At 33.3% G+C, this 24,432-nt stretch overlaps 1 protein-coding gene across 1 annotated transcript; it reads right to left on the bottom strand.

The window, feature by feature from the left end:
- Positions 1-1,915: 1,915 nt before the first annotated feature.
- LOC123548368 (uncharacterized) lies at positions 1,916-22,675 on the bottom strand. The gene is made up of 8 exons (XM_045335564.2): positions 22,554-22,675; positions 16,585-16,700; positions 15,587-15,655; positions 6,124-6,244; positions 4,113-4,166; positions 3,612-3,770; positions 2,844-2,920; positions 1,916-1,972 (listed from the first exon to the last, which is right to left on the bottom strand). Exons 1-7 carry the CDS (start codon positions 22,588-22,590, stop codon positions 2,844-2,846), a joined length of 633 nt encoding a protein of 210 aa, XP_045191499.1. The 5' UTR covers positions 22,591-22,675; the 3' UTR covers positions 1,916-1,972.
- Between the last annotated feature and the right edge of the window lie 1,757 nt (positions 22,676-24,432).

Genomic DNA, 24,432 nt, shown 5'->3' on the forward strand with positions numbered 1-24,432 from the left:
CCATCTATTTACTCATTACGTAAATTTTAGTAGGACAATACTTCATCTAGGGATGATCATCCAACATGGTTTGTGCTCAGTTCTGCCGTTTGCTCATACATGTTAGTACTTTTCTTGCATGTCAGACAGGATTTTCCCTGTTTTTGCCAGTACTTGAAATACTCATCTCGGGGTGTAAGATAGCTCAAGTGCTAAAATTCATAGAATGCGTAAATTCATACGCTACTGTAATTGTTTTATTTCTTCTATTAATTGAAGAATACAGTATGGAAGAAAAAGGATTTATCACTAGTTGAAGGTGCGGACTCTCGGATAACTGTTACCATCAATCTAGATATTTCCATCCGCACCTTAAACCAGTGAACGTTTCTAACTGTTTTCCTGCAAATTTTGTGCACGTACACTGTACACTATTCAGCAACTGAGCAGGCACAATAAATATATGTCAATAAAAACGAAATCATTTTACTGACAGTGTGATAAGCTACGCACAACGTGATCAAATTAGTTATGGCAAAAAGGAAACCATTACAAACTGACGAAGGGTGTTACAATGCTCCAAGAAATTAGTACATATATTAAAATGTTGGTTTAATAAAATACCAGATGGACATAGTGATATGATTCCAATGTTGTGATCATGGATGACATTAGTTTTTCATTTATGATTGAGCCCCGTAAAAGACATACTACCCCGTATTGCAATATCTACTTTTAAGTTTGTATAATAATAAATTTGTTAAAGAAAAGCCGAAAGCCCCTCATAATATATTTGAGTAATGTTACTTCACATACGGGTCATAACAAATTCAAAGCTGCATACAGCTCTCAGCTTAACGTAATCTAATTTAATAGATCTACACAAACTGACATTAAACCGTATGATCTTCTAAACCAAAGTATAAACATTTGCTATTGCCAAGTACTTGATCTCTATATTTCTCTATCAACAGAAAAAGGTAAAAAGCGAGAGCATTCCAGAAGTAAGTTTAACATTCGTCGGAGGATAGATTCTTAATTATCGTTAAAAGTGGCCGCTAAAAGGGGACGGGGTTGCAGTGTTTTACAAATTTGAAAATATTAATAAATAAAGATAAATATAATCTATATTTTTGTTGAAATTTGCTACGAATGAGTTAATTTAGTTAACTTTAATTACAGTACAAATATATGTTTTGCTTGAAGGGTCTTTCGCTTTTATGGAAATGATGTCTTTATTTTAAATAGCAAAGTAATGGTAATTTCAAAGCCTACTGCCTGGACCTTCATGTGCTTTGTTTTATTTAATTGGGCCACATCATGAGAAAATAAACATAGTGGCTTTGCAACCAGCATGGATCCAGACCAGCCTAGTCAGGATCCATGCTATTCGCTAACGGTTTCTCTAATTGCAATAGGCTTTGAAAGCGAACAGCATGGATCCTGACCAGATTGCGCGGATGCGCAGGCTGGTCTGGATCCATGCTGGTCGCAAAGACACTATGCTGATTTTCTCATGGCGCGGCTCAATTATCATTTTCTGATGGAAGGGCATTCCTTTTTTATGGATATTTTATTTAATGCTATACTTTGGTCATTAATAAGTTGTTTCTTTGGTACGGCAGTACCTTGTAACCATTGCATTTTGTTGCAATTTGAAACAATTAATCCTGTCGAAGTCCCAAGAAAAGACTCAATCAAATACACGTCTGCTATTATGTTGGTTGATTGCCTTCAATGCTTTCAAAGAATCTATTTATAGATTCTATCGTACAGAACAAAAAAGATACGCGACTTAAGTTAACGGATATAAACTGAACCTAAAATGTTGAAAACTGGAACACGATATAATGCTTTTATCTAAAAACGCTTCAACCGTTCACAGAAAAGTCACTTTTTGCAAAGTTCTTAAAATGTTCAAGAAAAACACACAGAATATATTCTATAGTTTTATTTCAACTATTGCTGACAAAGAACAACAATATTTCAATATCTGAAATAAGAACAGAAAGTAAACGTTAGCAGTTAACTTAGCTTTTTATATAAACAAGCAACAAATGTGTACTATTTGTACAGACCAGAACAGAATAGTTACAAATATATTAAATAATGCGGCCCTCAGTCTTTACTATGGGATAGGGTTGACCCACTCGGCGCAAAAAAAAAAAAATAAAAGCGAGATGTTATGAACAACATCTCGTTTGAGCGAAAAGACATCAAGTTAGAATAAATCGATGATAGAATGGGCTTGAATATATATATATATATCAAAATGTATGAGAAAAGATAATATGACATTGCATAAAATGCTTATACTAAGAAATATCTCTATAACACAGTCCCTTTTGATGCAGTACATTGTGTTATTTTCTTTCATACTCACTTTATTCGCAAAACCTCCTTGCAAATGGCTTTTAGAAATACACTTGGATTTTGCGAATTAAAAAAAAGAAAAAGCATTTTAGATAGATACTTCAAGTACACTGGCAGATAGACAGACACTTGGAAGTGACATAACTACATAACTACTTAAATCTGAACACTGATCAAGACCGCTAATCGCCATGCTGGTATCTGCATTAATTTCATAAGAAATAAGACATCAGTTTGCGTCAATCAAACCTAGCTCCTCATAAGATTTGCGCTCTATAAATGTAGAACATTATCTTATCACCAATGAACTATGTTTTAGGAAACGTAATAATACATTATTGCTTGTTATTCCATCATCACCAAGACTACGCAGTCGCTTTGCACAACAACTGGCGATTGAGCTGTTTTGAAAAGTATATTCAGTGAGCTCTGACAAACTCCATCGGGTCAATATTCCACTAGTTCAATTTCTTGCTCTATCGGGTACTTGCCTAGTTTCCTCCACTCGAGATATTGACATTGACGACAGCAGGGGTCACAACCGCAGCCGTAGTTGGGAAAGCTTCAACTGAAACAAGATATACATTGTAATGTCCTCAAAACATGTAAACTCTGACTTTTGATACGACTGATAACCATTTATGTCATTTTTTTGTATGCTGCATAGCTCTGTTGTTAACCAGTAACTTTATGTTGCCATCATTTGATACAAACGTGCTGATAAGAGACAAACTAGCATAAAGTCGAACTTCGTTCGCTCGAACTCGACGGAACCGGCATATATTGTTTGGGTTATCGGTAGTTTGAGTCCTCGAACAATATACATTATATAGGGATTTTGCCTGGACTTGATAATGAGTTCGAATGCAGAATGCAGTTGGAATTATCCTGATTCGAGCGAACACAGTCTGACTGTTTTAGGAATCCGCCATACAAGGCGACTCTAATATGTATGATTCTCAAAAGAGACAGCTACTGTAGATACATGCACGGATACGTTCGTGTATCCGATGTATGCCAATACTGTGTCGAAATTCAGAACTTCCAACTTTTACCAAATTAAAGAGTTCAGGATAAAAAAATAAAACCAATTTTGCTCTTCAAACCCGTAAACCTGTTGAGAACGTTTAGATATATTTAACTGATATTACTTTTAAGCGACGCTTGTGTGGCTAAAATACACGTACATGTACACTATCACACGTACTGAAATCTTAGCCTGTCTATTTCAAAAGCAGATACATTTTTAAGATTGTTACTTGTGGTAGCTGCCCCGTCTGTACTGCAGAATCCACAATGTTTCGCACATTTGTCGTGCGCGATAGCATGTGCTATAGAAGTGGTGTCCGTACAGAAATTGTATTGGTCATAATCAGCACAGGAGAAACTATCACTCTCATAGTCACGGCATCCATTAGCTATATCAAATATTAAGGTTTTGCTGAATTAATGCAAGCAAAGTAACAGTACTATAACATCACATATACCGTTGAAGCAAAATTACTGATGTAAATCTTGAAACAGTAAAAATGCAAGTACTGCTTTTGCAACGTCATTTCCGATGCATACGTTAAACGAAGCAAAAAATCGTTTTGGGGGAAAAGTTCATCATTTTAGAATAAATATAGGACGTATACATATCATACTATGTTCAAACGCAACATAAAAGACTTAATATCGAATATTGTGTACTTTAACTCGTACAAATTATATGCAGAAAATATGCAAAGCTGCAATTTGAAAGTGTAACAGTTTCATACCGGCGACAGTCGTGGTAACCGGAACTGGCGTGGTAGCTAGGCTGGAATATTTCGCTGAAACAGCAAAATAAAATTATTCTATTAACTTACGGACCTCTTCTCTACAAAATATATTTCGTTATAACGAGTCTACATTGTCACAATTGAGAAAAAAATCTTATTTGTACTAGACGTTTCTCGTTATTGCGAAATGTGTTCTCAGTAGTACGAAAAAAAAATACCTCACCATTACCAGCAAGTTTTCACATGTGATCGGTAAAATTTTTTTCTACGGCAGCACTTCAGATCCCTCCGCATAATGTACCTTATATCCGTATAAAAAGCCTTTTGAATAACATCTCTTAAATCCCCTCGCCCCCTCCCCTCCCCTCCTCCCCCCTCCCCTTCACTCCCCTCCCCTCCCCTCCAATCCAATGTATGCTCTTATTCCAAATAAACATTATGCAGACGACAACTTCAAATTATTTTTAGTTAGTCGACTAAAGCTCCTTAACTTAGTCATGGTCTACATCATTGTTAGAAACAAGCATCATCAGCATTATCAATAATCATTTCTTTCATTTTATTACATGCTCTCAATAGCATCACTGATGTCAAATATACGATGCTTGGCAAACACGTATTGATACCCTAACATAATTTACATCAATTAAAAATATGGCTGTTTGGATCATTTTATACAATACCAAAAACTGACGGGCTGAAAACAGTATCAGACGATGGTCGTACAATTTGCAAAAGCACAACGACGACATGTAAATAATGCAAAAACGAACATACAAGATCTCATAATCTTTTTTCAGACATATTATTATTAGTAGTAGTAGTATTAGTATTATTATTATTAACAATAATACTGATCAGAATAATTGATAATAAAATAAATATGATGATGATAATAATAATAATAATAATAATAACAATAATTCAATTTGTACTCGATTTCCAGTTAACAATCTTGTTTTCTTAAACAAATATCATAAAAAAAATGTTCGCAAATGGGAGATATAAACACTAAATCTGGCATAGTACATGTGCATTGTATGACCTGATAATATGAACATAATCACTTTATAGGAATAAAATCCTGAAAGTTTGGATAAAATCCCTGGAAACTGTAGAAGTTATCTGTATATCTCTGAGATAAACAACATTTTGTAAAATTTCAAGGAACCATAACTCATCATCATCCACAAAGATTGTACACGTTCTGACAATGTGCGATAGCTAACTTCGTAGTAATACATTTCTGCTATTCGGACAATATCCCGTGAAAACTGTAGGAGTTATAGTGGCATGTGTGTGTGGACAAGACATCACCTACTAATATTTGCCACCCATCCCGTGAAAATTGTCCCGGGAGCATAACAGAAAAAAACAGTAGTTTAGTGATTAAGCTGCTGATCACTAGACAGGGACCTCACTGGTTAAACCTTACTGGAGACAGACATGTTTGTTTCCTCATGTATGAGTAGTGTCCAAAGGTACAGACCTGAGGTTGAAGATCGATCTCAAAATTCCAGCATCTGAACGGCTAATTCCAAGCATGTTTTATTTATAACCGACTAACGGCAAAATAACCAGTCTTACATTGTTAAAGGCGTATGCTAGAATTTCCTGTATATGAGATGGGCGAAAATTTTCCCAATAACAGAATTTCTTTAAACTTTGGATATTGAAGGACAATCATCTAAGAAACAAAAAAATGCCATAAAAATCATAGGTCACCGGATTCGAAAAAGAGTTATCTGCCCTTGAAAACGTCATTTTTGGGGGAAATGCCTTTTTAAGGGCAGATAACACTTTTTCGATACCGGTGACCTATGATTTTTATTGCATTTTTTTGTTTCTTAGATAATTGTCCTTCAATATCCAAAGTTTGAAGAAATTCTGTTATTGGGAAAATTTTCGCACCAAATTCAAGCATACGTCCTTAACAGGAAACGGACTCGATAGTGATAAAAAAGTTCCAATCGAAATCGAATGACATAAATAATCTTAGAATACTGACAACATAAGTCTTTTTCACAACCCATTGTGTGACAACAAGCCCGACAAGCAATATCACCATGTTCATGACCGTGGTGTGGTTGCCTTTTGCCAAGGATGCCGGATATGGGTTCATCGCATTGCTGTAAATCAATAGATGGATAATTTACATTTTTAGATACTATCTTAAAGTTTTATGATAAAAAAGTGACAAATTAAATGCTAAGTCATTCAAATCACCAAACATATTGTAAAAATTATCTCTAAATACAGGCACATCTTTGGTCGTACATTACGACAGCTAATGCCTAATGTAAGTACTTACCGGGTACTAGACAGATATCAATAATTGAAATTGAGTTTAGTTCCAGCCAAATGAAGATTGATGTTTTTGCGGTCTTATTTCACGGCTACTAAACCCTAGAGCCACCACCAAAGAGTGGTGATAAGGAAAAGAGCTATCGACATTTCCATGGTGCAGCTAATGTAAACAGGTTGATAAAATTTTTATTTTACGTTACATTTTCGTTGATATAACTTATTTTAAAAATCGGAGAATGTGGTGCTGCGTAAGAACATTTGTACTATAGGTTGACTGTTATTTCGTTAAGATATTATGTAAATTAATGTGTCAACAGCTTTTCTGCAGATTCCGACATTTGTGAATTTTGATATCTGTATGCATTTCAGCTAGATGTTGATGCATAGATACACCATATGAACATTATTGCAAATGGTCTAAATATGTATGATACTCACACAGACATACATAAGTATTAATAAAATCTCCTGTAAAAGAAATACACCAGCATTTGTAAAAGTGGTGGCGATTTCGCATCAGTGATGGTGCTATACAGTAATGGTGGCGCTGTGGCGAACGGTTAGCGTTAAACTGTCTGACTACAAATAAGTAGTTTTATTTTATGCTAACTGATGAAATACTGTGTTTTATCCATATCACTCACTGCATATCACTCATTGTAAATGATACAGCTTTGCCGATCTACATGTACTTTGTGTATAAATTTTAAATTATTTGCTTAAAACAGGATGAAAATTGTAGTCGCACTTTGTTCTTTATTACTCTAGTATATTTCTCTATTCAAATTATTTTACATAATGAGAATTTCATAACATTATGCAGCAAGAAATAAAATCAAATGGAACTTTATGTCGTATGCGTCTTTCTAACGTCACAACACATCTGACGTCATGTTCGTTTACGCGCGTCTGTTTCCCGCGCTGAGATTAAAAATTGTTGCAAAATGCATTTCACAACGTAATTAAGCATAAAATAAAAAGAAAATTTGTTTGTTTTTCGTGAATATAGAATATCTCCCCTCAGAGTGAGAAAATTTTCACATTTTCACTCGCGCTACGCGCTCATGAATTTTCTCGCTTCTCAGTGAGATAAATTCCATATTCACTCAAAACAAACAAATATCCTCTATTTATTCATGAGAAATAAGGTATGATTACAGGGATTGTCATTTACCTATTTAAATTTAATGTCTTAAAGTTATTTTAGAATTAAGAGAAACATGTGTGTGAATAATAATGGCACGGCTAATTTCTTAATTACATTATAAACCTTTTATATATTCAAGTAACTGCTGACACTGCTTATCCTTTGCAGATGGGAACGGGAAAAGTGGACCTCTCCTAACAACTTAAAAGTAGAACAATATCTTGCCAAGCCTTTTTCTTTGAACGGATTAATTCAAATGAATACAATTATCCCACTGAAGGCAAATTCTACAACAAGAACACATACTCAACCAATATACCGTCACTCAAAAAAGGCTTAATTTGTTCACCGATCAAAATATAAGTCATAAAAAATAAACTGAAATCTAGAACAAAACTTTCAAACCAACAAACACTTTAAGATATGAGACGATTCTATGGAGAAAAAACATTAGCGAAATGGAAGAATGTGACACTTAATTATATTAAGTTGGTGCACGTGATGACTATGTCATTAATAAGGCTGATAAGTCGATTGATAAATTTCTTTTTAACAATTTGAAGACGAAAATCATTTCAGAAGTATTAATAAATGTTCTGGAAAAATTTGAAAAAGAAAATGTTAAAACTGAGTTTCTGTCATTTCAGAGTCGCGGCCAGTAATATTCCATATGCTGATGTTACATGTATCTTGTTTCTAGATGTAAAATAATGATTCAATGCAGATGGATCTCAGCAGGTTAGTTATGTAAAACGATACATTTCTCGAGGAAAAATGGCCATAGGAAATAATTATTATGTGGTGGACACTTTTATTTCGGAAATGCTTAGCTATGAACTGTTGTCTGTTCTGTGTTTTTTTATTGATTGGAGATTTATTTGTTGGCTATATGAGAAATAAAACTGTTTAATTTGTTCAGATCTTAAACAAGGTAGACGTGTAAGTTAGTAGCCGCAACTGAACAGAAAACGCATACCATAGCCACATCGCCACCACTACTGTACAGCGTCATCACTGATGCGATAGCGCCACCACTTATAAATAATACTGGCATATTTCTTTAAGGGATATTCCATTAGTGCTAATGTTTGCCTGTATAAGTATCATACATATTTAGACCATTTGCATGCGCGATAATGTTCTTACAGTGTGTCTATGCATCAATTACAGCTCGAATACAGACAGATATCAAAATGTACAATTGTGCCAATCTGGAGAAAAGCTCTTGACACCACAATTTTTATAATATTTTAATGCAATTACAGTCATCCTGTAGTAAAAGTGTTATTACACGGCACTACATTCTCATATCTTTGAAATAAATTTTATCAATAAAAATGTAAACATTTACGGTTGCTGCACCACGGAAATGTCGATAGCTCTTTTCCTTATCACCACTTTTTGGTGGTGGCGCTAGGGTTAAGTAGCCGTATACTTACTAGATAAAATAACGCGTGACATTATTTTTTCTGCAGGAATTTAACCATGCAGATAAAACGTTGGAAAGTACGTGCAAAGAAAAACAGATTTTGACATACGCGTTTTAAGAGGTTAATATTGTAACTGCACTACTTGATGGAATTTTACTAAAGCGTTATGTTAGTGGGTATTCACTGCGCAAAAAGACCGTGAAACTCACCCTTGATATAAGATCAGGTCACTTTACATGTAATAAAGGTTTCAGTCTTTCAGAATTTCTTTTTCAAGTTGATATTTTATTGTGCAGGATGTTAGAAGAAATAGCAAAATGTCTATTGATCTCTAGCGTTTTATGTAATGATAAAATGTGGTAATAAATACTCAAGAAAATTAAAAGCGCAACTTTCAATTATATAGGCACTGGAACTAGAAATACAAACTACAAGTAAGCACAATCTGTTTTATATAAATATGAAGCTAACTGCATCAAAGTACACAGTCTGGGTAAAATATTTGGAACAAATGGAGACAACTCCGCTGCAATTTTATTTTAAGCTTAGGTAACTATGTACAGAGTATGTCATGCAAACCTTGCACTTTTTAACTCTATGCATGAAAATATCATGCTCAAGTACTGCAACGTCAGCAGTTTGTAAAGAAAAATATGTAAAGATCAAATCATTTAATGCCCTATGGAAAGTGTGACATTTTTTGTGGTGAAACTTGTCAACAAATAGACGATTTATTTTAAGAAGTTAAGGTTTAGCAGTATATCACAAAACCATAGACATTTTTAGTAAACGAACAACATCTGTTCAATACATTTTTACTGTTCTGTCCCGTACAATTGGATACTTAAAATATTCTAAAAGAGTTGTCCCCCTTTAAAAAGAATGCCGTCTGTAAAGAAATTAGGTAGGGGGGCAATAGGGTCTACCATGCATCCCCCAACCCCTCCCCCTCCCTAGACTTTTTTCAGGTACCAAATTGTTTGGCAAGACCAACCCTTTCGAAATAAAAAATGTTCCCATGAAAAAACTCTTTTCAACTATATAAGATTTCACTGTTTCCATTGCAACCGTTCATTTTTGGAAAATACGACCATATAGAGGATACTCAGTCATATCTTGGTCAGATTTGGTGATAAACCAATAAAAATGGTGTCAAAATGGAGCTAAGACATTGGCCTTTAAAACGCAGCATTTGTATTTAATTAACTAATTTGCATATTCAGGAAGATTAATGAGAATGTTACAAAATGACAAAATTTTATTAGAAAATAATATTTTTTAAGTTTTAAATCAATTTAAATGCACCAAACAGTTTTGATCTGATCTGAAAGTCTCTCAGTGTTTTCTTAAATAGTATTTTGTAACACTGATGGTAACTTTTTTACTCCAAAATAGGTATGTTTAGCTAATTTGCATAATATTAACCATGACCACAACCAACATCTCAAAAAACAAGATACAATGTACCACTAAAATTTAATAAAATGATATAATTAAATGTTATCAATGAAATAACAATTATGTGAGCTATATTGTTTGGAAATGAAGTTTGAACACCGGTACCTTTTTGGAGAAGGAATCAGTATGTAACATACTTTACACATGCTACGTTACCATTTCAATAACCTTGTTTTGTTACATCAATTATTTAGAAAATATAGATCAGATAGCTTCAATCTGGTCTCAATGTCTCTCAGTGTTTTCTAGAACAGTATTTTATTTCTGTGCAGGTAAATAATTTTTCTACATTAGGTATTTTAGCCAATTTGCTTAAATTAATCTATGTTGAAAAAGACATCTCTGAAAACAAGATATAACTAAAACTGAACAACATGATGAACTAAACTGTGATCAATAAACTTGTGTTATTTGAGCTGAAGCACATGAAAATATAATGTAAATACTTATTTGGAGGAGGAATCTGTTTGTAACATACTTAACACATGTTACGTTACCATGCCAGTAATCTTGTTTTATTGTATCGTAATTTTCTCAGAAAATGGTAGAGGAATATTTAGTTATCAAGTTGTTAAATACTTCTACAAAATAGTACAGCTCCATACTTTCCAAGCAATGAGATTTTTGCCATAACGGCGCTTTAAAGTACGTCACCACTGTACTTTGCTATATTTAGAAATATATATGAAGAAATCTGAACCATTGATTTCAATATTATGATATTATGGATTTGTTAAAACTTTAAAGTATTGATTCTAACATTCTTTGTTCACTTTTGTCAACAAAGAAATTATCTGAAACATTTATTACACATTCAATGTTCCTTTTTCATTTTGAATTAATGCATCTATCAGTTTAATTATACTAATATCTGTTTCTTAAATATGTTGTTCTTTTGTTTGATGGTTTCAATATTGTTGTCAATACTTATATTTTACATTGATTATATATTTTATGTATATATTCTGTATATTGTAATCATGTATACATCCCTGCTAACATTCATACACTGATAATAGGGTTACAATTTGGTGCTTCCTTTCATGGAAATCGTTGTAATGGAATATTTATCTCGTTTTGTGTTATTGTGAAGTGTATCAATGCAGTTTTTTTACGTGAGAAATAAAGCATTTTGTTTTTAGTTTCAGAAACACATGAATTGTATTGAGATATTCATGGGCTTATTGATGAAATATTCACTGTTAAAAAGCTGTACTGAACAAAAACTAAAAAACAAAATGAAATTTCGGGTACTTAAAGTAATCTTTAGATTTAAACTTATAAAATTGGAAAAAGGAGTCAAGAATGTGAATGATATTAAGTCTATGAAAACCAAATTGTTAGGAAAACAATCACATAATGTTATTTAAAACTGACAGAAAGATACTGAGTGCTGTATGAACGACACTGATGAGTTGCTGAAAACATTTTGCAATAGACTTTAAGAAGATCCTTTTGAAGCAAAGATCGCAACCAAGCAAATAAATAGCAAACTAAGTTGGATCATGGCTGTTTATGAGAGGTAATGAAGTGTGGAAAGCACCTTACGCCCCCTAGCACTGGCTTAAGAGGAATTCTATTTTAGTAAGTATGGTCCAAAAGGACCAGAAAATCAAACAACACTGAAAGTGAGAACGAGGATACTGGGCCAGAAAATCAAACAACACTGAAAGTGAGAACGAGGATACTGGACCAGAAAATCAAACAACACTGAAAGTGAGAACGAGGATACTTTTCACAACCATCATATGGCACTTAAAGAGTATTCAAGGGGAAGCAAATTGTTTTTTAAGCTCATCCTTTTGAAGCATAACAACACAATCGAGCAAAATAATAGCTGACTTGATTTGATTATGTCTGTTCGTTAGATGTAGTGAAATGTGAAACTGCCCTCATACCGCTAGCACTAGCTTAGACAGTGTTCTCTTATAGTGAAATTTTATGGATTACATAAAATTTGAACTTAAAATCAGATGAAATGTCTGAAAAATATGGAATGCATAGATTATGAGGCAGTAGTGTTACAAGAACCGAATTCTGCACGTCTTGATTAAGATGTTACTTACGATGTTTTCACTTTAATGTTACTTAATATAGCATATTTGCTCTCTTGTTGGTTATCTGTTATGAATAATATGTTGCTTTATAGCATATCATTCATAAATTAGAAAACAAATGACAAAAGAAGATCATAGGCTCTCAAAATCACTTTATTTTTATGAATGAAATTTGATTACATTTTGATTCTGAAGCAATTTGTATCATACTCTCGAGTTTCTTGCTACAGCTTGAACTTTTGTTAGTAGTGTTTCTCCTAATGTTACGGTATATTAAGGAATATTCCAACACATAATATAATTTAGTCGTTGTCTGTACAATTTAGAATACCAAAAAATATTTTGTACATTCTGGCATTCTTGTTAAGGTTTCAAAATGACTACAATAGTCTTCTTTATTTCATATGTATAAAGTTTTACATATTTCTTATATCATGATTTGGTATAACTAAAACAATTTTGTCCAGTAGCTGTTTTAGTTTTAATTCTAAAGTTTTTACTTTAAATACCAGTATATTCTCTTTTGTTTATTAGTTTTGGTTTAGCACAACTTTGCAAAAGAAATTCAGTCATGTAATGTTGAGCAGTTAACCTAACAAGTGTCCATGGATTCTGTTCTGGAACTACTCAGTTCTCTGCAGGCAAGTGCTAAGTTCTCCGTATTGTACATGTGGGTGTAAGTCTACTTCTACTAAGCTGACTTTAGACACGATGTTTTTATTTAATCGTCACGGAGAGCAAAGGCCGCATCCAGATATCTGATTCAGGACCCTATGATTCATCCTATAAAACTAGGGTTTGTTTTGTATAATATGTTCTTTTAATGTTACTTTTTCTAAAATTCAAAAAGTACTTTTATAAAACTTGACATTTACTAACAGAAAGACTGAAAATATCAGCTGCATGATCATAATATTATGGATGCACAGATGAATATTATTGCGTGTTTTATTGAAATTCCATCTAAAGTTAGAGTTACATGGATGGTGCAATATATATTTTAGGCTCTTTCTGAAATAACAGAAGAAAAACTTCTTAAAACTAACAGCTAACAGTTTAAATAAATCAGTATGCGACAATTTGGGCTTCAACTTCTTTTTAAATATCTTTTTCAAAAGCAATGGTAGTGGTAACGTATTTTAAAGTGTATTACGGAAAAATATCACACTCTCTGACAATAAAGAAGTATATTGTATTATTATAGTACAAAATAATTAATATTAACCGTGTTTATGGAATATTTTCTCAATAATTGATGCAATACAACAAGGTTGTTGAAATGGTAACGTAACATGTGTAATGTATGTTACATTTTTATTCTTCCTTTAATAAAGCGTTAATTCTATGTCGAAAAACATTATAGATCATATAAAAATTTGTTTTCATTGATAACAATTAATTATATCATCTTATTCAGTTTTAGGGGTTTCAGAATTTTATTTATTGTTTGTGACACTGGTTCATTTTATGCAAATTAGCAGAGCACATCCAGTTTTGAGTAAACAAATGTGCCATAAAAGTAACAAAATAATATATTACAAAACACTGAGAGTCTTTAAGACAAGAACAAAGCTGATTAGTACATTTAAATTGATTTGAAACTTAGAAAAATGTTGTTTTAACATTCTCATTAATATTTATGAATATGCAAATTAGTTAATTTAAATACAAATGCTGCTTTTTAAATGCCAATGTCTTAGCTCCATTTTGACAGCATTTTTATTGTTTTATCACTAAAACTGACCAAGATATGACTGATTATCCTCTATATGGTCGTATCTTCCAAAAATGAACGATTGCCCTGGAAACAGTGAAATCTTATATAGTTGAAAAGAGATTTTTCATGGGAACATTTTTTATTTCAAACGGGTTGGTCCTGTCAAACAATTTGGTACCTATGAAAAAAAGTCTACGGGGCGGGGGGGAGAGAAGGGGGCGGGGGTGCATGGTAGACCTCATTGGCTCCCGTACTAAATAAAAGTAAACAATTGTCGAAAACGATGTTTAACCTAGTTATGTAAAGTTTAAGCATTTTGACGTTGTTGCAAATGCATCAAAACGAAGACTTGTAACAGCTTTTTTTAAAAATAATGAGTTTTTAAAGGCGTCGAACTGTCCAGAAGTGTGGCGCCTTCATGTAATCCCTTTATGGAATTCAACACATATATGAATTAATTGACAATGGATTTATAGTATAATATAAATGTTTTATACGCAGTTTAATTTTCATGTAAGACAATTCTTTCTTTCTATGCGTTGGTGATGTTCAAACATTTTTCATCGAAACATAGACCTAACTCTCAAAACCCACAGGATTTCACAAGGTAAAATATGTTGAGAAAGCTATTACTAGTAAAGGAACAATCACTGCTACCAATACATATGCGTCAAGGTATGGGAAAAAATCGAGAAACATGAGAAAATCAAAGAAAAGAATTTCAGGACTGTTAGATGCATGACTGTATTATCCTGTGTAGCAGGTAACATAGACAGGTTAGTTTTCTATTGCATTAGTATAACATGAAATTTACATACAAAGATGAAATGTTATTACTTCATACTCAAGTACCATCAATCCTCTGAAACTATCCTACATTTATAACATTTATATTCATTAAAATCAGTGTCAAAGTTTAGTCTTGCCAAACAAAAGTAGTGATATCTCAAAAATCTATTACACCACAATTAGTTATATCGGTACGACAGAGTCACCAAAAGTATGCCTTCAGGACTTAATATAAGACACTTTGTGTGTCAGCGTCGCTTAAATCAACCAAAACTGTTAAAATCAAAGTCCTTGCCAATTTAAACATCTATTAAAAGGAGTCACTTTTTCGGATAATTGGCATTTTTATCGACGACATAATATCTGAATATCCGAATAAAACTAACCGCAAGCAGTAGTCACGCATCGTGTAAGCACAGAAGAATAATCATTGGTAACTTTATCTAATAGTCATATATGATAAATTTACACAATAGGGAAATATCAAAGTATCACTGTAATAATTTCCTTCATTGATTTCAAGGGGCGTTTTTTCATATCCTAAGTATATTACCAAAAAAACTTACATGAGCATCCATGCACCTATAACTGAAGTAATATTCGTTATTCAGGAAATGTACTTCTGCTCCACAACTCTGAAATACAAGAACAAGCTAGTGGAACGCTATTGCGAATCGGAATTTTCCGTGATGTTGCTCATTACAGTCCTAGATCGGTCTTCCAAGCATGTCTGGAAATGATAATCAATTGGAACGCACGACCAAAATACGAAAAATCTTGCATGTCCACACGCATTTAGTGTATAATAGTTATAGGTTATTAGCTTTGTATCGGAAAATATGCACGAGTTCTTCAGCGGAGGAATATTGCGCTCCTAAAGTCGCGCAATATTCCTCCGCTGAAGAACGAGTGCATATTTCCCGATGCAAAGATGATAACCTTTTTATTACATACGCATCTACACGTAAAAATATAATGTAAATATCATAAATTTGTTCAACAACCTGAATAGTATTGAAAATATTGAACTAAATAGAATCAAGTAGTGCAACAACACACACTGAATTACGTCACGCACCCGATATGAAATTCAGGCGTCAGTGGGTGGAAAAATATTGACGTTTCCGGTACCAGTGTAACTTAACGGGGAATAGAAACGTGTATGTAATAAGTATAATATACTGCCTCAGGGTTAATGTTAATATAACCATGGTTACAAACTATACACATTAAAGATACATGTACTTTACATTCAAATTGCTTAAATCCGGTAAACACTGGAGTCTGTAATGTATACAGGTCTGCTATGAGTCACAGTGTTCTCCAAAAGCGATTTCGGCATTTTCAAGTTATGAAAAGTCAATTTGCAGCTGACGCAAATACGTAAACGAAGCAGGCGCTCTACCACCCAACTACGGAGGCATATAGCAGCTTTACCAACATGATTTTAGAATGACTGCTTGTTTATAGTCCGTTTTTTCATAGTTTGTTCACTTCTTTGTGTCTGTTATTTCTAATTTACGTGACATATGTTTTAAATGCTGAGATTGATACTGTCCCTTACCTCGTGGCATTTATGAAAGTTTTTGCAGCCGTCGGCGTTCTTGACATAGTCGTGTTCGCATACCCTACACAGTAAACTGGCTCCGTGACCAGGCGGGGCCGGAACTCCTAGTATCACTAGTAGGGTGAAAAAATAAAGATTCATTTATAATTTTCTTTTAGTTCTCTGCAGCTTATACTCTATAGCATTACCTCATTCCTGAGCAACCTTAATGACTTGCGATTGTTTGCTTCCCTTCAAAATAGAGAACGTGTTATCTGGCGGCGAATACCCCGAACAAAATTTCTAAATACATTCTTTTTCGATTACAGTTAAACGCATATGTTCAAAAAAGAAAATTAGATAAAACTTTTTGAGGATATATTCAAATTAAGAAAATGTAATTTAATGAAACAAACGTGTCAGTTGTTGTTTTTTCTCCAAAATATTTTAAAATAAAGCTTCCAAACTTACTTTTCGTTCGGAAAAGTTTTTTTCTATGCCTTTTTATTTTATTTTATCATCTATTATATATATATATATATATGTTTTGATAAAGCGTTACGCAGGATTTACATATGCGAATGATATCAAGTTTTAGGTTACTTACTTTTTTAACATTGGTACTTATTAAATAAAAAAAGTACATTTAAAGCATAAAAATAAGCAAAATTTGATCATTATCGAGTTTCCAAAAATATAAACATTTTACCACTTTTGTTTTCAAAAACGCCAAAAATTGGACTTTCTTTATATTTTAACTTCTTTTAATGAATTATCAATCGTCCTCTGTCCAAATTTAAATGTTTTGTGACAAAGGGTCTTCTTAGAAAGATTTTTTTCGATGAAATTTTGGGTGTTTTAACACAAAATGACGCAAATAGTCTAAATCATCTGACACTGCTCACGTTAAATCCTACCCCTAGGTATATTATAAGAGCCACGGCCAATAACAGACAAATATACTAACTCAGTTCAATTGCGCATTTTTCACCCGTATCGCGCAGGTCGACAAATAAGTACTACATATGTATGCATCAGAATCAGTGCAGTGTCCTACTAAATAAAAAGACCAGTCACATTCCCGGCCGGAACATTTGTCGGGTTTTCCAACTTCTTACCAGTATGATTTAAACAACCAGAATCAATTTATTGGTACAAAACACAACTCAAAGACATAGCTACACTTCAATATTTACAGTAACTATTCGACAGTTTTCAGTTATATATTAATCGCTATCTATAAATAAAACCTGATATTATACTCTTTTTTATTATTTGATTGTACTGGAACAGGGAAATGTATTTCAAAATTTAACGAGAACTTTTTTTTTTTCATTTTAAACGAACAGGTCATTAAAATATTTTCCATGAATTGGGAATAAGAAGTAGCACCAAGTCCAATTGTTACCTTGAAAAACTGGATCAGTAACGCATCGGATCAAATGGAGCAGTTTTGGTGATTTTGGGTAAGAAAATTATATTTTTTCTGTTATTTGAAAATCATTGTTAAGGACGGCATATAGCACAAGATGTGCTCCGAATATTATGAAATACTCGTTGCTTTTCATTTTCCAGCAAATCTAAGCACTTTTTTCAATTACTTTTGAAAATCATGCGAAAATAGCAGGTAAACAATAGCCTACCGCGACTCGGAAAAAAGAAGCATTATTTCAGTACGTTCTTTGGCAAAACCGCTTACTTATATCACCGCACATTCCAATAACATGTTTTATCAATAAATGATAAATTACGAATATTTCTTGGAAGACCATAAGAAGGCGATACGTGACCGTGCCGGTCAGTAACGCAGGAGACACAGGTTCAGTGACTGCAAAATACAGTAACATAGGGGCTTTGGTGTTTTCTTTTGTGTTCGTTTTCATCAATTTACAAGGGAAACATACCTTTATTCATTGTATTTATCTATCAAAACAGTGATAAGTAGTGGCAACACAAAGAATAACACAGTCAAAAAGATGTTTAATGCTCCACTCTGATAAGAGTCATGTCACCATATGTTGCTACTAAATTGAAGTATATGGAAATTGAAAAGAAGAGCAAACAGGATGTCTCCAATTTATCCAGTACTAATTTTTAAGGTATAAATTATATTGGTTGTAATAAAAAGGCCTTCCACGATGTGGACATACCATTGGGTTCCGTGTTCCATGAAGGTTTACATCAGCTCGCCAGTACAGTATGATTTATTACGTCCGTTACACTGGAGAATTTTGTCTTTGTGTCTTTTCGTATGTCCCTTCAGGTTTCATTGGCATATTTGATAGCATATGTAGCACGAAGCCATAATAATAAAAGGATAATGCAACGACTCACCCTATTTCTTTGCTTACATTTAGAACTCCTATAGTTCCGGTAATTATAACCCTGTCACGGAGGTATCATGAACTCTTTTTCAATTCACCTCCAAAAAAGAGGTGGAGCTAGTGTTTACAAGCCATTATTTTTGAGAGAATAACTTGCAAAGCAGTGGTATGATTTATATTTTCAGACAAATTGAATTATTTATGCTAAAGGATTGTTAATTCCGTAATTCTTCAGATTTTACTACTGAATAAAGTTCGTAGCGAAAAGTCTCTGATTGTCGTCAAGGACCCAAATGCCTTTGCCTTACTTTTAGTCTGAAAAAGGAAAATTTACATACTAGTCTAAAGGAGGTGAAATCATAAGGACGAGAACCATCTAAGAATAGTCATGTAACTGGGGACCAGTTCTTACCTGAGGAACTCTTAAAGATATATGCGTTTTCAGTGCGAACGTTTTTGACATTTTGGTAGAAACGCATTAAATTAATAGATTTGCTAAGGTGAGAAATAAAATTACATTGTAGAATGAAAAGTAGTTCCAAGTAACAGCATTTTAATTCTGATCTAGGGAAAGATAAATGAAAAATGGTGCGCTTTCCTCAGAAATTGATGAAAACGAACACAGAAGGAAAATCCGAAGCTCCTGCATTACTGCATTTGCAGCCGCTGATCCATTTGCTCCTGCGTTACTGATCAGTTCAGTCATGAATCGCTTTATATTAGCCTTTCAAAACATTTAATTCATCTTTTGTAACACCAACTTGAATGAATCAAGGACAACACGGAATTGGTAATATTGTATGTTTATCAGAGAACGTGCTAGAAATAACGCTTTTTCTGAGTCATAGAATTGTTTTCCTGCTATTTTCAAATGGTTTTCCGACCGAAGTAATTGAGAAAAGTGCTTAGATTTGCTGGAAAACAAATAGCAACGAGTATTCCATAATGTTCAGAGTACATCTTGCGTTGTATGCCGTCTGTGACCATTATTTCTAAATAACTGAAAAGGACTATTCTCTTAACAAAACCGCTCCACTTGATCCGAGATCATGCATTACTGATCCGGTTTTTCAAGGTTACGATTGGACTCGGTGAGTAGAGAATGAGTTATTGCAGTGACGGTTCTTATTGCGTTTTACAATACACATTTCACAGACTGCGAGCGACATTGTTTAAAAATTGCGCACTAAAGTCTTTGCTATTACTGCTAACAGTAAAAGTGCTTTCTAAATTTGGAAGTTGCAAATAAAGATAATAATCAAAAAGTGTGTTTCTTAAATGTCATTTGTACTTCACACTTGGCATAATTATGCCCCTGTAGGTTATTTCAAAATGAATTTCACTGATAACGAATTGATCCGACTCCTTTACGAAAAGTCAACAGTTTTGCAAAACCACGGTTACAAAGTAAAATTCAATAGAACAAATGCGTTACGATTTTTAATATTTTTATCAAAATACCTTCAATATGTATACATAAACGTCACTTAATAGTGCATAGCATACATGCACATTAAAACCAATATCCTGAAGCAACACCTGACGTTTTGCAAATACGGTAAGTTCCTAAAAAAGTTACATTTCTAAAATTTAACTGCAATAAATTATCATAAAATAACGTAATTTCAGGTCATTATTTCTATCTATTCCATTTACGAACTAGCCCAAACCAAAGGTGGTTCCGTAATGGCACTCGGCACTTTCCGTGTGGTTACATATTCCCGTTAGGCAATTCGGCTAGCTGTAGCTCTACTCGCACATTGCTTTCCGTCAAAACCGGAGAATGCCGAAATCGCAGCCGGACAATACGCAATTTACCGAGAGTCATTACGGATCTCCTACCTTATGTCATAAAAAAAAACATAGTGCAGCCAAATGGTGAATGAGTTTCATTAAATCGTGCCATTTATATGAAAAGAATCATACTTCGTGCAAATGTAAATTTGATGGTAGTTCTGCACGCTCAGATTAAAGTTGTTCTTACAATGTAGAATTTGATTATACCCTGATTTTCAAAGCTTCAGAATATACTTAAAAAGTTTGGAAAACTAAAACTATAGTGGTGTGCTTGATTTTTTGCTAGACTGATTTGAAAAGTTTGGACCTCACACAAATTTTGTTAATTGGAGCCTATGGAAAAATCACACTTTTGATAACATTTTAGATTATCTATTGACATACATTGTAAGATACTGTCCTGTTATAATGGCCATCAAAACTAAAATGGCTGCCAAAATATGAATCTGAAGTAGTAATTGATTACTCCAAACGAATCATCACTACACTGTAATTTAAGAACATATTTATTGTATACGCCATAAAAATTGCGCGATGAGTTTAACAAATTTGTTGTCGTTATTATGCATGGACGATAAAAAAGGAAAAAAATCATTTCACACGACCTAATTCCTCAACAGCAAAACAGTAAATTTTAACTGTTTTACGTACTTCGTAAACAAAGTTGAACACTTTGTTAATGAGTTAAATATATGTTTGTACAAGTACCTTGCAGATGCAAGGACCTTTGTTACAATTACCACCACATTTGCAAAGAGCTATGCATAGCATCACAGCCGTAGCAGATGAGGCAGTATTTACTTTATCAAAAGCGTATGTTAAACCGAACATCTCATATAACTCACACATAGACTTAAGTGTTGCAATATTTATATGAAGGTCATGAGCATCTCGCAATATTTATATGTGTCACTTGTGTGTAGCGAAATCCATGATATTCTCTAACTAAACCCATACCGGAAACGCTAGTGAGTACATATTTATACGTATCACTGATTAATGAGCATTCTCCTATCCGCAAAAAGAACACACCTGTATCCAGGTGTATGGACAAATTGACAAACGTTATGAGGTTAAAATGTAGCACTCAAGCTTGAGCATAAGCGGTGTAAAACCTAAGTCACAATCAATTATCAAATATACAGAGATATGTGTAATCATGCTTAAATTAACAAGGAATGGCATGAACGAAATAAATTACTTAGTTAAGATCTGGTAGAGTCAAATTGCAAAGAACATCTTAAGATAAAGAACTGTTTTGTAAATTTGACTCTTGCAAAAGAAGAAGAATCAAACACATTTATACAAAAAATCAAAACTATGTTATATATACTCTGAACAAAACCTGAAAACTCAGATACCGACATGACTGGTAATGAACTTTAAACATTTAAAACAAAATTTATAAGTACATTTCATGGATTTAGGGTATGTACAAAAGCTGTTTGAGAATTCGTTTTATATAAATCTCGTCTGTCACAAAAACAATATGCTCGAGTCCCGTCCATTACACATTTCAAAGGTTTTGGAAATAGTATTTGATCAGCATCTAGATAAAACCAAACTGCATGAGGAACTGCAGTCTGCATATAGAAGGTTTCACTCCTATCAGTTGCCTGTTCTACCTAACGAAACTCCATGTATCTAAATATACACATTTTAGCCAGCCTGATACTTCTATTACACAACTATTATTAGAACAATCTATACGAATGGTCGGTTTTAGGAAAGGTTTTAGTAAGGTATATGTAATATTCTGACCAAAATATTTCATAAATTTGTATTTAGGCAAAACCAGTTGAAATCTCAATCAGAGCCTTTCTAAGAACACACACATTTAATTAATTTTAGGTTTTAAATACTTACAACATGACAAAACGAAAAGTATTCCAGTCATAAACATCTTTATTACTGTTCTCAATTAACTCTTCTTTGGCACACTGGTAGATCACCTTTGCTTCGATAAGCAAGCCTGTGGGACATTCTGCTATCTAGATAACTGATAAGTATTAGTACATGTCCTAAACGAACACTTCATAATCAGGAACATTAGACGATTATTCATTTACAGATTCTATGTTAAAAGCAGTGTCTTTGCAAAGCTTAGCTGCTTAATAAAGCAAAACGCTTGATAAAGCAAATCTTTAGATTGGAGACTTTAAATAATGAATAAAATCTGTAAAAAGATAATTTGGAAGCAAATAATGCAACTAAGCAGAATAATAGCAGACTCGGTTGATTGAGTCTGTTCATGAAAGGTAATGAAATGTGCAACACTTCTCACGTCCCCTAGCACTGGCTTAAGCGGAACTCTGTTACACATCTATTGAATGGACTCCATGATACCAAAGGACCAGAAAATATAACAACACTGAATACAAGTATAGGGAGACATTTTACAGCCGCCACACGGCACTTAAAGATTGCTGTTGTGATAGTTAATAAAATCTGTAAAAAGATCCTTTGAAAGCAAAGAGTGCAACCAAGCCTTAAAGTCTCCTGGCTTATTAAAGATATTAACATGGAATGTAATTGAGATTTTTGCAACATTTATACACTTTATGACGTTTTGTAGGACGTAAGCCATGTTATGGCTTTGTTCGTTTAACATTGCTGACTCTTAATCCTTACCCTGCTAAATTTCTATAATGAACTTGTCCATCTTTCAATTTAGACAGAGTCTTTAACAATTAAAAGGGGTGCTTACCAAAACGATACTGACTGAATAGCGATCAGTGCAGATCTTGATCTACCACAAGAGGGACGATGGATGACATATAGAAGACCCTAACAGAATTCTTTTTTGTGCAAATAACTGTTCTACTCATTGTCACTGTAATCAGCTCAGTTGAAGCAGAGAATATTTCAAGATTCATTTTGCTAATAGTACTATTATATCTCTTTTAGACTGATGTGTTGTTCAAATTAGGTAAAATAAAGTCTTTGTTATTATTGCTTTGAGGGTTGTTATTATGAGTAGGAGAGCTCTCCATATATTTTGTACAGCTGGGCTAAAGTAAGGGATATAAAAGACAGAAATAACAGAGACTAACTCCATTTGTAAACTGTGAAAAAATAAATCTTACATGTATAACAGGATTTACGAGATATCAAGCGGATTCTTGCATAACCTGTGAATTCAAGAATGAATTCTTAAAATATTAATCTTAAAATGTTATAGATAAATGGTTAACTATTCATTACTGAAGAAATATATAGTGATATTACACGTCTTTGTTTCAAATGTATCAATTTGTCATAATAAGCAAATCTGAAATTGTTTTATTTAATGTCTAGCTGCAACAAAATTTAGTCAGTCTAGCCCGCGTAACATCACGCGTAACATCATGACGTCACAGTATTCACGTAGAAAAAAGGTCAAATAACGCTAAGAGATTTATTTTTTCCTACAGAAGCTATGGACTAAAGTATATTTTTGACAAAGATTTTTAATTATTCATAGCTTGAGTGAATCATTCTATGCGGCAAACAGCCGATTCAGTCCAATTCTATTAAGTATCTTAAAGTTATTTCCGACCGAATAGGGGCGGTCGTACAAAATATGAATAGATATTAAACATAAAGGCAAACATACATACATGTACATTACTGGAAATATGCATATCAAGTTGACAAAATTAATTTTCGAAAGTGTGAATTTACTAAAAGAACTCTAAACATTATCGTCTCATTATTGTACAATGTCCGGTATACTTGTACTTACGTGTGATTACGAGAACAGACG

Source organism: Mercenaria mercenaria, chromosome 6 (genome assembly GCF_021730395.1).
Source record: "Mercenaria mercenaria strain notata chromosome 6, MADL_Memer_1, whole genome shotgun sequence".
Classification (NCBI taxonomy): Eukaryota; Metazoa; Mollusca; class Bivalvia; order Venerida; family Veneridae; genus Mercenaria; species Mercenaria mercenaria.